Here is a 12,597-nt window from a genome sequence, read left to right as displayed (position 1 = left end):
ACAACGTATGCCAGCCAAGAGCGACGTCTCAATTCATTCCATCTTCGCTGCCTTCGGAGAATACTTGGCATCAGGTGGCAGGACTATATCTCCAACACAGAAGTCCTTGAAGCGGCCAACACCCCCAGCTTATACACACTACTGAGTCAGCGGCGCTTGAGATGGCTTGGCCATGTGAGCCGCATGGAAGATGGCAGGATCCCCAAAGACACATTGTACAGCGAGCTCGCCACTGGTATCAGACCCACCGGCCGTCCATGTCTCCGTTATAAAGACGTCTGCAAACGCGACATGAAATCGTGTGACATTGATCACAAGTCGTGGGAGTCAGTTGCCAGCATTCGCCAGAGCTGGCGGGCAGCCATAAAGACAGGGCTAAATTGTGGCGAGTCGAAGAGACTTAGTAGTTGGCAGGAAAAAAGACAGAGGCGCAAAGGGAGAGCCAACTGTGCAACAGCCCCAACAAACAAATTTCTCTGCAGCACCTGTGGAAGAGCCTGTCACTCCAGAATTGGCCTTTATAGCCACTCCAGGCGCTGCTTCACAAACCACTGACCACCTCCAGGCGCGTATCCATTGTCTCTCGAGATAAGGAGGCCCAAAAGAAAAGAAAGAAAGAAAGAAACACCTCAAATCCTTCATCTTCCATACCCAAGGGAATACAAATCTAGTCAATGCAACCAGTCCTCATAACTTAACCCTTTTAGCACTGGTATCATTCTGATGAATCTGTGCTGTACGCCCTCTAAGGGCCAATACCTCCTTCCAAGGTGCAATGCCCAGAACTGAATGCAGTACTCCACATGCTGTCAAACCAGAGCTTTATACAACTGAAGCATCATTTACACCCTTTTGTATTCCAGCCCTCTTGAGATAAAGACAAACATTCCATGAGCCTTTTTAATCGTCTTTTGTCACGGTGCACTAACCTTTTAGTGATTTCTGCAAATAGACCCCTGGATCTCCCTGCTCCTCCATGGTTCCTATTTTTCTTAGGTCCAAAATGGATGATGTTGCACTTTCCCCAACACTGAATTCCATCTGCCACAGATTGGAGAGGGTGCAATAAGATTTACGAGAATGGTTCCAGGGATGAGAGACTTCAGTTACACGGATAGGTTGGAGAAGCTGGGGCAGTTCTCCTTAAAAGAAGCACAGCGACATGAGGAAATATCTTTTACACAGCAAGTGGTTCAGAGCTGGAATGCACTGCCTGTGAGTGTGGTCGAGGCAGATTCAATCGAGGCTTTCAAAAGAGAATTGGATAATTATCCGAAGAGACAAAATCTGCAGAGCTTCAGGAAAATGGCAGGGGACTGGGACTGAGCAGCTGTTACAGAGTGCCGGCACGGACACGATGGGCCGAAGGGCCTGTTTCTGTGCTGCAAAACCCCATGACTCTATCAGTCACTGGGTCAAAATCTTGGAACTCCCTTCCTAACAGCACTGTGGGTGTACCTACCCCACATGGACTGCAGAAGTTCGAGAAGGCAGCTCACCACCACTTTCTCAAGGGCAATTTCGGATGGGCAATGCATGCTGGCCTGGCCTGGCCTTGCCAGCGATGCTCACATCACATGAACGAATAAAAAAGTTCCCAATATTCCTAAAAATCAAACAATTGACCAACAGTCATTTTTTTTTCCACCACCATAAGCAGAAACCCATTGGCTCCAGCTAAATCTTCGCCCTACAATTGCAGAAGCAGAAAAAAAGGCACAATCTTGGCATCCAACTCTTGACTGGGTTGCAGAGCGCGAGTTGGCCGCTTGGAGCGCAGTTGCGGCGGAGAGTTTGAGCAAGCGGAGAGGTCACGCCGGAGCAGCAAGCGATCGGGAGCCTGTGCAGCTTCATGTCCAGCGGGAGACAGGCAAGCAGTTGATTTTTTTTTTATTGCATATGCAACTAAAGAGTGAGTTAAATGCCTCTTTGCAACGGACAGCTTGTCACAGTTTTAATCTTTAAATCAACCGGTAGCCGACCGGGGAGGCTCTCCGCTGCCTGGCATGGTTTGCGTGTGATTGACAGCTGGTTTAAACCAGTAACTAACAACTATAATCAATAACAAATTCTGCAGTGCCAGCCAGAATGACAAAAAAAAACCAAGAAATGCTGGAAATACTCAGCAGGTCAGTAGGCTGTTTGTGTTGAGCATGGGGAGGATTTACCCTACTGTCCAATCAAGCACCTCCTTTTGGGGGGTGGGCTCCTACCTGTAATTTAAACTGCACTGCCACTGAACTTTCGATTGGCAGTGGAGAGTGAAGCAAAAACTTCAAAGAAATATTGTGCGTTGTAGCCAGGAGAGAGCTATTCAGACAGCTATTAAAGAACTACCTGCCCAGGTAAGACCATCTGCTTATAAAAACAAGAAATGCTGCAACCACTCAGCAGGTCTGGCAGCATCTGTGAAAAGATTCCGAAGAAGGGTCACTGACCCGAAACGTTAACTCTGCTTCTCTTTTCACAGATGCTGCCAGACCTGCTGAGCGGTTCCAGCATTTCTTGTTTTTATTTCAGATTTCCAGCATCCGCAGTATTTTGCTTTTATATAAGACCACCTGCTTTCCTGACCACATTTTTTATTTTTAAATGGTTCCATATTAAGTGTGCAGGAGGTCCAAAGATCTGCTGTTGTGACATATTTAATAATGAATTTCGGTGTAGACAAGCTTGAAGTGGTGCATTTTGGTAGAAAGAATAAGGAGCCCATGTATTCATTGGAAAGTAAGTGTCGAACTGTATTGCACAGAGGAGCAGGGGTTTGTGGTTAACATCATTCCATCTACAAAAGATGATGGGCAGACAGCAAACAATCCATTTAGGTGGGGTGTCTTCTCTTGATGCATCTTTGCTAATGGTTGTGAAGGCCAATTGTTCAGCGACAGGTTCTGACAAGTGCTGCACATGATCATAGGAACATAGGAGCAGGAGTAGGCCATTCAGCCCATTGAGCCTGCCCCACCATTCAATACAATCATGGCTGATCTTTCACTTCAATGCCTTTTGCCCACACTATCCTCATATCCCCTTATGTCATTTGTATTTAGAAATCTGTCAATCTCTGCTTTAAACATAAGAACATAATAGGCCATTCTGCCCCTCAAACCAGCCCCGCAATTCAATAAGATCATGGCTGATCTGCCCCAGACCTCAACTTTTCTTTCGTGCCAACTCCTCATAGCCCTCAACTCTGATATTTCAAAAATCTATCTACTTCATCTTTAAATACTTTCAGTGATCTAGCCTCCATAACTCTCTGGGGTAGAGAATTCCAGACATTCACTACCCTCTGAGAGAAGAAATTCCTTGCATTTCAGTTTTAAATGAGTGTCCCCTTATTCTGTAATTGTGTCTCCTAATTCGAGATCTCCCCCACAGTGGAACCATCTTAATATCTACCCTGTCAAGCCCCTCAGAATCTTGTACGTTTCAATACGATCACCCCTCATTCTTCTAAACTTTATTGAATAAAGGCCTAACCAGTTTAGCCGTTCTTGATAAGTCAACCCCTTCATCCCAGGAATCAGTCTAGGGAATCTCTTTTGAACTGCCTCCAATGTCAGTATATCTTAAATACGGGGACCAAAACTGTACGCAGTACGCCAGGTGCGGCCTCACCAACACCCTGTACAGTTGTAACAAGACTTCCCTATTTTTAAACTCCCTAGCAGTAAAGGCCAAAATTCCATTTGCCTTCTTAATTACTTGCTGCACCTGCATGCTGACTTTTTGTGTTTCATGTACAAGAACACCCAGATCCCTCTGTGCTGCACTTTTTTGGAGTCTCTTTCCATTTAAATAATAGTCTGCCTATTGATTCTTCCTACCAAAGTGCATGACCTCACACTTTCCTACATTAAACTCCATCTGCCAAGTTTTTGCCCACTCATTCAACCTATCTATAAATCCCCTTGCAGATTCCTTATGTCCTCATCACAACATGCCATCCCATCTATTTTTGTATCATCAGCAAATGTGGATATATTACACTCTGCCCCCTCCTCCAAGTCACTAACATAGATAGTAAATAATTGAGGACCTTGGACTGATCCTTGTAGCACTCCACTAGTTATGCCTTTCCAACCTGAAAAAGACCCGTTAATCTGACTCTCTGTTTTCTATGAGTTAACCAATCCTCAATCCATGCTAATACATTGCCCCCAATACCATAAGCTCTTATCTTGCATAATAATCTTTTATGTGGCACCTTATCGAATGCCTTCTGGAAATCCAAATACATTACATCTACCGGTTCCCCTTTATCAACTCTGCTTGTTATATCCTCAAAGAACTCCAGCAAATTTGTTAAACATGATTTCCCTTTCACAAAACCATGTTGACTCTGTTTGATTGCGTTTAAGCTTTTCTAAATGTCCTGCTATTTCTTCCTTAATAATGGACTCTAGCATTTTCGCAACGACCAATTTTAGGCTGACTGACCTATCTATAGTTTCCTGCTTTTTGTCTCCCTTTTTGAACAGGGGCATCACATTAGCGGTTTTCCAATCTGCTGGGACCCTCAAGAATCGAGTGAGTTCTGGAATATTCCGACCAATGCCTCCACTATCTCTGCAGCCACTTCCTTTAAAACCCTTGGATGTAGCTCATCAGGTCCTGGTGACTTGTCTGCCTTTAGTCCCATTAGTTTGTCAAATACGTTGTCCCTCGTGATAGAGACTGTTACGAGATCTTTCCTACCATTAGCTCCTTGCTTATATGATATCTGTGGGATGTTTATACACTCCACCGTGAAGACCGATGCAAAATATTGGTTTAAATTATCTGCCATTTCCCTGTTCCCCGTTATCAGTTCTCCAGTCGCATCCTCCAATGGTCCCACACTCACTTTAGCTACTCTCTTTTTATATACCCGTAGAAGCTCTTCCTGTTTGTTTTTATATTTCTTGCCAATTTACTTTCTTCATCAATTTTCTCCCTCTTTATTAGCTTTTTAGTCATCTGCTGCTGGTTCCTAAAAAATTCCCAATCCTCTGGCCTAACACTAGTTTTCGCTGCTTTGTATGCCTTAGTTTTTGATTGGATACTCTCCTTGACTGCCTTTGTTAACCATGGGTGGTTCATCCTTCTCAGCGAGTCCTTTTTGACGGGGATAAATTTTTGCTGAGCGTTATGAAATATCTGCTTAAATGTCTGCCACTGCTCATCCACTGACCTTCCCCTTAGTCGATTTTCCCAGCCCGCTTTAGATAACTTTCTTCATACCTCCTGTATGCCCTTGTTTAAGTTGAGGATACTGGTTTGAGATCCAAGTTGCTCACCCTCAAACTGAATTTGAAATTCTACCATGTTGTGATCGTTACCCCCTAGAGGATCCTTAACGACGATATCTCTTATTAATCCTACCTCATTACACATTACTAGATCTAAAATAGCCTGTTCCCTGGTAGGTTCTGCAACTTATTGCTCTAAGTAACAATCCCTGATGCACTCTACAAATTTGTCTTCCATGTTACCTCTGCCAATCTGATTTGTCCAGTCAATATGCAGATTAAAATTACCCAATGACAATTGTAGCGCCCTTCTTACACGCCTCCATTATTTCCCGATTTATACTTTGTCCTACAGTGAGGCAACTCTTCGGGGGCCTATAGACGACTCCCACCCGTGACTTCTTCCCCTTGCCATTCCTTATTTCCACCCAAACTGATTCCACATCATGGTCTATTGCACCTGTATCACTATTCACCATCACACTGATACCTTCCTTTATTAACAAAGCTGCCCCACCTCCTTTTCCTTTTTGCCTATTTTTCTGGAACGTCGAATACCCTTGAATATTGAGTTCCCAGCCTTGGTCACCCTGTAACCACGTCTCTGTAATAGCTATCAAGTCATACTCATTCATTTCTATTTGTACCGTCAACTCATCTATCTTGTTTCGAATGCTGCGTACATTCAGATAAAGAGCTTTAAGCTTTAACTTTTTACCATTATTACTCATTCTGGTTCTAATTTCTGCTGCACTCTTCTGCTTATATTTTCTGTCCTTTCCTGTCATACTTTGATTATCGTTCGCCTCTTCACTACCCTGCACCTCTGCTCTCTCGTTTCTTTTTGATTTTTTAAACTTCCCTTCAATTGAACCCCCCCCCACATTAATTAGTTTAAAGTCCTATCTACAACCCTAGTCATATGAATCTCCAGGACATTGGTCTGAGCATGGTTCAAATGAAATAAAAACAAAAAGTGCTGGAAATACTCAGCAGGTCTTGCAGCATCTGTGGAGAGAGAAGCAGAGTTAATATTTCAGGTCAGTGACCCTTCTTCAGACCTTATTCAGTTCTGAAGAAGGGTCACTGACCTGAAAAGTTAACTCTGCTTCTCTCTCCACAGATGCTGCCAGACCTGCTGAGTATTTCCAGCAATTTTTGTTTTTATTTCAGATTTCCAGCATCCGCAGTATTTTGCTTTTTTATGGTTCAAATAAAGCCCATCCCAATGGAACAGCTCTCTCCTTCCCCAGTACTGGTGCCAGTGCCCCATGAATCGGAACCCCTTTCTCCCACACCAATCTTTGAGCCACACATTTACCTCTCTAATCTTATTTACCCTATGCCAATTTTCATGTGGCTCAGGTAGTAATCCGGAGATTATTACGTTTGTGATTCTGTTTTTTAATTTAACCCCAAGCTGCTCATAGTCCCTCAGCAGAACCACTTTCCTCGTGGTTGGTACCTACGTGGACCACAACAACTGGATCCTTCCCCTCCCACTCCAGGTTCCTCTCCAGCCCAGAAGAGATTTCCTTAACCTTGGCACCAGTCAGCCTTCGGGACTCCCCGGCTTTGCTGCAGAGCACAGTATCTATTCCCCTAACTATGCCATCCCCTATTACTACTACATTTCTCTTTTCTCCCCCCACTTGAATGGCACTCTGAACCACTGTGCTGTGGTCAGTTTGCTCATCCTCCCTGCAGTCTGTGCCCTCGTCCACACTGGGAGCAAGTACCTCGTACCTATTGGATAAGGGCACTGGCTGAGGCTCCTTCAAAGCTAAATTCTGGATCCCCATACCTGCTTCACTCGCAGTCACACCCTCCTGTCCCTGACCATGGTCCAAATTTGATGTAATTAATCTAAGGGATGTGACTGTCTCCTTAAACACAGTGTCCAGGTAACTCTCCCCCTTCCTGATGTGTCACAGTTTCCGCAGCTCGGACTCCAGCTCATCAACTGTGTCTGCGTGGGTTTTCTCCGGGTGCTCCGGTTTCCTCCCACAAGCCAAAAGACTTGCAGGTTGATAGGTTAATTGGCCATGATAAATTATCACTAGTATAAGTAGGTGGTAGGGAAATATAGGGACAGGTGGGGATGTTTGGTAGGAATATGGGATTAGTGCAGGATTAGTATAAATGGGTGGTTGATGGTCGGCACAGACTCGGTGGGCCGAAGGGCCTGTTTCAGTGCTGTATCTCTAATCTAATCTAATCTAATCTAACTCTGAGCCGCACCCCTCGAGCAGCAAACACTTGCTGCAGATGTGGCCTCACTCATACTCAATGACTGAACTTCCACAGCCCTCTGGGGTAGAGAATTCCAAACATTCACAACCCTATGAGTAAAGAAATTTCTCCTCATCTCCGTCCTAAGTGGCTTCCCCCTTATTTTGAAATTGTGTCCCCTGGAAATGAGAGGTGATCTCAATGAAACCTACAAAATACTTAAAGGGATAGACAGGGTAGTGGCAGTTAAGATGTTTCCCCTGGTTGGGGAGTCTAGAACCAGGGGAAACATCTTAGCTTCCTCTACCCTGTCTATCCCTTTAAGTATGTTGTAGGTTTCAATGAGATCACCTCTCATTTCTCAAAACTCTAGAGAATACAGGCCCAGGTTCCCCAATCTCTCTACATAGGACAGTCCCACTATCCCAGGAACAAGACTGGTGAACCTTTGTTGCACTCCCTCTATGACAATAATATCCATCCGAAGGTAAGAGGACCAAAACTGCACACACTACTCTAGGTGCAGTCTGACCAAAGTTCTATACATTTGAAGCAAGACTTGACTACTCCTGTACTCAAACCCTCTTGCGATAAAGGCTAACATACCATTAGCCTTCTTAATTGCTTGCAACACCTGCATGTTAGCTTTCAGTGACTTATTGACCAGGACACCCAGGTCCATTTGTACATCTACACTTACTAATCTCTTACCATTTATGAAATACTCTGCACATTTGTTCCTCCCACCAAAGTGAATAACCTTACATTTTTTCCACATATTTTCCGCATTCTATTCCATCTGCCACGTTCTTGCCCACTCACTAAGTCTGTCCAAATCCCCTTGAAGCCGCTTTGCATCTTCCTGACAACACACATTCCCACCTAGTTTTGTGTCATCCGCGAACATGCAAATACTACATTTGGTCCCCACATCTAAATCATTGATATATATGGTGAACAGCTGGGGCCCAAGCACTGATCCCTGCGATACCCCACTAGTCACAGCCTGCCAACATGAGAATGACCCATTTATTCCGACTCTCTGTTTTCTGCCTGTAACCAATCCTCAATCCATGCCAATATATTACCTCCTATCCCATGTGCTTTAATTTTGCTAACCGACCTCCTGTGGGGGACTTTACCAAAAGCCTTCTGAAAATCCAAGAATACCACATCCACCGACTCCCTTTTATCAATTCTGTTAGTAGCATCCTCAAAAAACTTCAACAGATTCGTCAAATATGATTTCCCATTCATAAATCCATGTTGACTATGCCCAATCAGATCATTATTATTCAAATGTCCATTTATCACATCCTTTAGAACAGATTCTAGCATTTTCCCAATGACTGATGTAAGGCTAACATGTCTGTAATTTCCTGTTTTCTCTCTCCGTCCCTCCTTAAATAGTGGGGTGACATTTGTGACCTTCCAATCTACAGGAACCGCTCTGGAATCTATAGCACATTTTGGAAGATGACCACCAATGCAGCCACTATCTCCATAGCTACCTCTTTCAATACTGGGATGTAGAATATCAGGTTCTGGGGACTTACCAGCCTTCAGCCCCATTAATTTCTCCAATACAGCCGCCTTACTAATACCAATTTCCTTCAATTCCTCATTCCTCCTAATCCCTTGGATCTCTAATTCTGAGAGTTTTCTTGTATCTTGCTCAGTGAAGACAGACACAAAGTAATCATTTAGCTTCTCTGCCATTTCTCTATTCCCCATCTCATGAAGCTGCCAGGTGACGCTGTGAGTTGTTGTTTTTGAAGTATGTGCCTGTTGCCAAGCTGCTGTAGCAACTTATCATGGTAGTGCACACCATTCCACAGGATGTGTTGCCATTTCCCTGGTTCGTCAGCTAGCGACTCCCAGGTGTGATGGTCGACATTTAGGGCCTTTATGCTAAGCTTGCAAGCATCCTTGAAGCCGAGCTTTGGGAATCCCACTAGTCATCTGGGTCAGGCTACCTCACCACACAGAAGGTCCTCGGGTATGAGACCATCTTCCATCCTGCGGATACTTCCGATCCACTGAAGCTGCCACTGTTTGATTAGTGCTAACACTCTTGGGAGCTCTGCCTTTGAGAGGACTGCAGATGCACAATGTAGAAAAATGCAAGTGTAATTGTAATTTTAATTAGATAATGAGTTGAAACTACTTTTTCTTTCAATTTCCTCAAATACATCAAAAGATAGAAGGCATTTGCATTTATATAGCGCCTTTTTTGCCTTAAGACATCCCAAAACATTTTACAGTCAATGAAGTACGTTTGAAGTGTGAGTGCAGTTAGGTCCCACAAACAGCTAAGTGACAACGAACAAATAATCTGTTTTAAAATAAAAGCAAAATACTGCAGATGCTGGAAATCTGAAATAAAAACAAGAAATGCTGGAACCGCTCAGCAGGTCTGGCAGCATCTGTGGAAAGAGAAGCAGAGTTAACGTTTCGGGTGAGTGACCCTTCTTCAGAACTCCTGAGGAATAGTCACAGTCCTGAAACGTTAGCTCTGCTTCTCTCTCCACAGATGCTGCCTGACCTGCTGAGTATTTCCAGCACTTACTGTTTTTATTTCAGATTTCCAGCATCCTCAGTATTTTGATTTTTATAATCTGTTTTAGTAATGTTAACTGAGGGACAAATATGGGCCAGGACGCCAGGGAGAACTCACTTGCTCTTCAAAATAGTGCGACGGGGTCTTTTATGTCCTCCTGACACACCATCAAGACTTGGAATTATATTGCAGTTCCTTCTCGGTGTCGCTGGGTCCAAATTCTGGAACTCCCTCTCAAACAGCGCTGTGGGTGTACCGACATCTCACGGACTGCAAAAGTTCAAGAAGGCAGTTCACCACCACCTTCTCAAGGGCAATTAGGGGTGGGCAATAAATGTGGCCATGCCAGTGATGCTCACAACCTGTGAATGAATAAGTTTTTAAAAAATCCAGGAATGTTGTAACTTGCTCCCACAAGGAGAAGTTGAGGTGAATTGTATAGATGCATTTAAGGGAAAACAAGATAAATACATGAAGGAGAAAGGAATAGATGGTGATGCTGATGGGGTTAAATGAATCGGGGTGGGGGGAGGCCCATGTGGAACGTAAGTATTGACACAGACCTCTGGGGCTGAATGGTTTGTTTATGTACTGTTAGTACTACATACTTGTGGTGGGGAGGGGGCTTCTGTTTAACATCTCATCTGAAAGATTGAACCTCCGACAATGCAGCACTCCTTCAGTTCAACATTGAAGTGCTAACACTGGGGCTTAAACCCACAGCCTTGGGATAAGAAAGAGAAGACTGCTACAAACTGAGCCAACATTATTTTTATGGCCAACATTGTGCAACCTTGGAGAAACTAAACAAAAATAGAAATTAAAATTCAGACAACCAGATTATGTCAAAATTTAGGAGATTTTGTATTAAATGTGTCAAGTTGGCAAATCAAGACCATGTTTATGAAATGAGAAAGGCAGAATATAAAATGTTCATTATAATGTGTTTGTATACATATTTCTTTATTACAGGCATCATGAATTACTTCCGATTTATCAATGCAGTCAGTGCAGCTCGGAAACCGTCACCAATCAGAGTTCTGAGTAAGTGGAACAAATCTGTCACTTCTGGTCTTGTATTACTGAAAAATCCAAAGAGCGTTAATCACCACTGCCTGCACCATGGCCCCACCACCCCCCCTCGCCCACATTGTAGTCCTTGCATGATCAGTGAAGAGATGGTAGTTTTGAACAGAACTTTGAACATCATTAGCTCAATGGCACAGCAGCATGCTGACAGTGAAATGAAGAGAGCTAATTTTAATCTAACCCAACCAAATCAGGTGGAATTTTGGTATGTAATATTGGGTGGAATATAAAACCGGCCTATCACCATAGGTTCCCCGCCCGATGAGTTATATTGAAATTACCCCCAATGTGTTTCTCGTTTCCAATGATAAGTTGTCATCTGCGAGCTGCTGTTGCAGGTTAGGGCCACACACATCCTGCTTTACCTCCAACAAAACTGTGCTATTATCGTGCTGGCCTATAATCAACAGCGTAAATCTAACTGAGCTTTCAAAGTGGCACAACGATGACAATGAACCATAAAAGAGGAACAGAACTGGAATAAAGACAGAAAATGCCAGAACTACTGTGCAATTCTGGCAGCATATGTGGAGAGAGAAACAACAGGGTTAATGTTTCAGGTTTATGACCTTTCATCAAAACTGGGATGAGTTAGAGATGCAATAGGTTTTGAGCAATTGAAAAGTGGGCGGGTGGGGAAAAAGAACAAAAGGGAAGGCTTGTGATAGGGTGGAGAGCAGGAGAGATTAAGTAATGAAAGGTTTCATAGTGCAGGGCCAAAGGAATTCGCAATGGGACAAGAAAAGAAACAAAAGATGTGTCGAGAGGAGGTGTGAGTGGCAGGATTATGAATAGTTGCTGTCTAAAAGCAAAGGAACAGACAAAAGAGAGAAACGTGAGAGGGAAAGAAAAAGGAAACAAAATGGGGGCAGAGGTTAAAGTCTAAAATGGTCGAACTCAGTGTTGAGTCCAGAAGGCTGCAAAGTGCCCAGTCAAAAGATGAGGTGCTGTTCCTTGTGCTCGCGTTGAGCTTCATTGGAACATTGTCACAGGCCAAGGACAGAAAGGTCAGAATGCGAGCTAGTTGGAGAATTAAAGTGACCGGTGACTGAAAGCTCGGGGTCGCACTTGCGGACTGAACGGAGGTGTTCTGCAAAGCGGTCACCCAGCATAGATTTGGTCTCCCCAGTGTAGAGGAGGCCGCATCGTGAGCAGCGAGTACAGTATACTAAATTGAAAGAAGTACCAGTAAATCACAGTTTCACCTGGAAGGAGTGTTTGGGGCCTTGGATGGTGAGAAGGTAAAAGGGCAGGTGTTGCATCTCCTGCGCTTGCATGGGAAGGTGCTGTATGAAAGGGAGGGGTTGTTGGGGTTGACTGAGGAGTGGACTAGAGTGGGGCAAAGGGAACGGTGCCTTCAGAATGCTAAAAGGGGAGGGGTGGGGAAGATGTGTTTGGTGGTGACATCACGCTGGAGGTGGTGGAAATGGCGGAGGATGTTCTGTTGAATATGGAGGCTGGTGGAGTGCGAGGACAATGGGA

At 44.1% G+C, this 12,597-nt stretch overlaps 1 protein-coding gene across 2 annotated transcripts in view; it reads left to right on the top strand.

Annotated features, from left to right (window-relative positions):
• Window positions 1-1,765: 1,765 nt before the first annotated feature.
• The window catches only part of aadat (aminoadipate aminotransferase), a 91,196-nt gene continuing 80,364 nt past the window's right edge, over window positions 1,766-12,597 (top strand). The window contains exons 1-2 of one of the 2 annotated variants that reach the window (XM_068029288.1): window positions 1,766-1,870; window positions 10,999-11,070. In XM_068029288.1, the coding sequence (XP_067885389.1) occupies window positions 11,004-11,070 (67 nt within the window). In that variant the 5' untranslated portion in view covers window positions 1,766-1,870; window positions 10,999-11,003. Of the gene's footprint in view, window positions 1,871-2,183; window positions 2,346-10,998; window positions 11,071-12,597 lie in introns of those variants that run through there. The other variant, XM_068029287.1, reaches the window with a different exon arrangement.

This window comes from Heterodontus francisci, chromosome 4, assembly GCF_036365525.1.
Source record: "Heterodontus francisci isolate sHetFra1 chromosome 4, sHetFra1.hap1, whole genome shotgun sequence".
In the NCBI taxonomy this organism is placed as follows: Eukaryota; Metazoa; Chordata; class Chondrichthyes; order Heterodontiformes; family Heterodontidae; genus Heterodontus; species Heterodontus francisci.
Note: the sequence above shows the minus strand (reverse complement) of the source record. Positions and strands in the feature narration are given on the sequence as shown.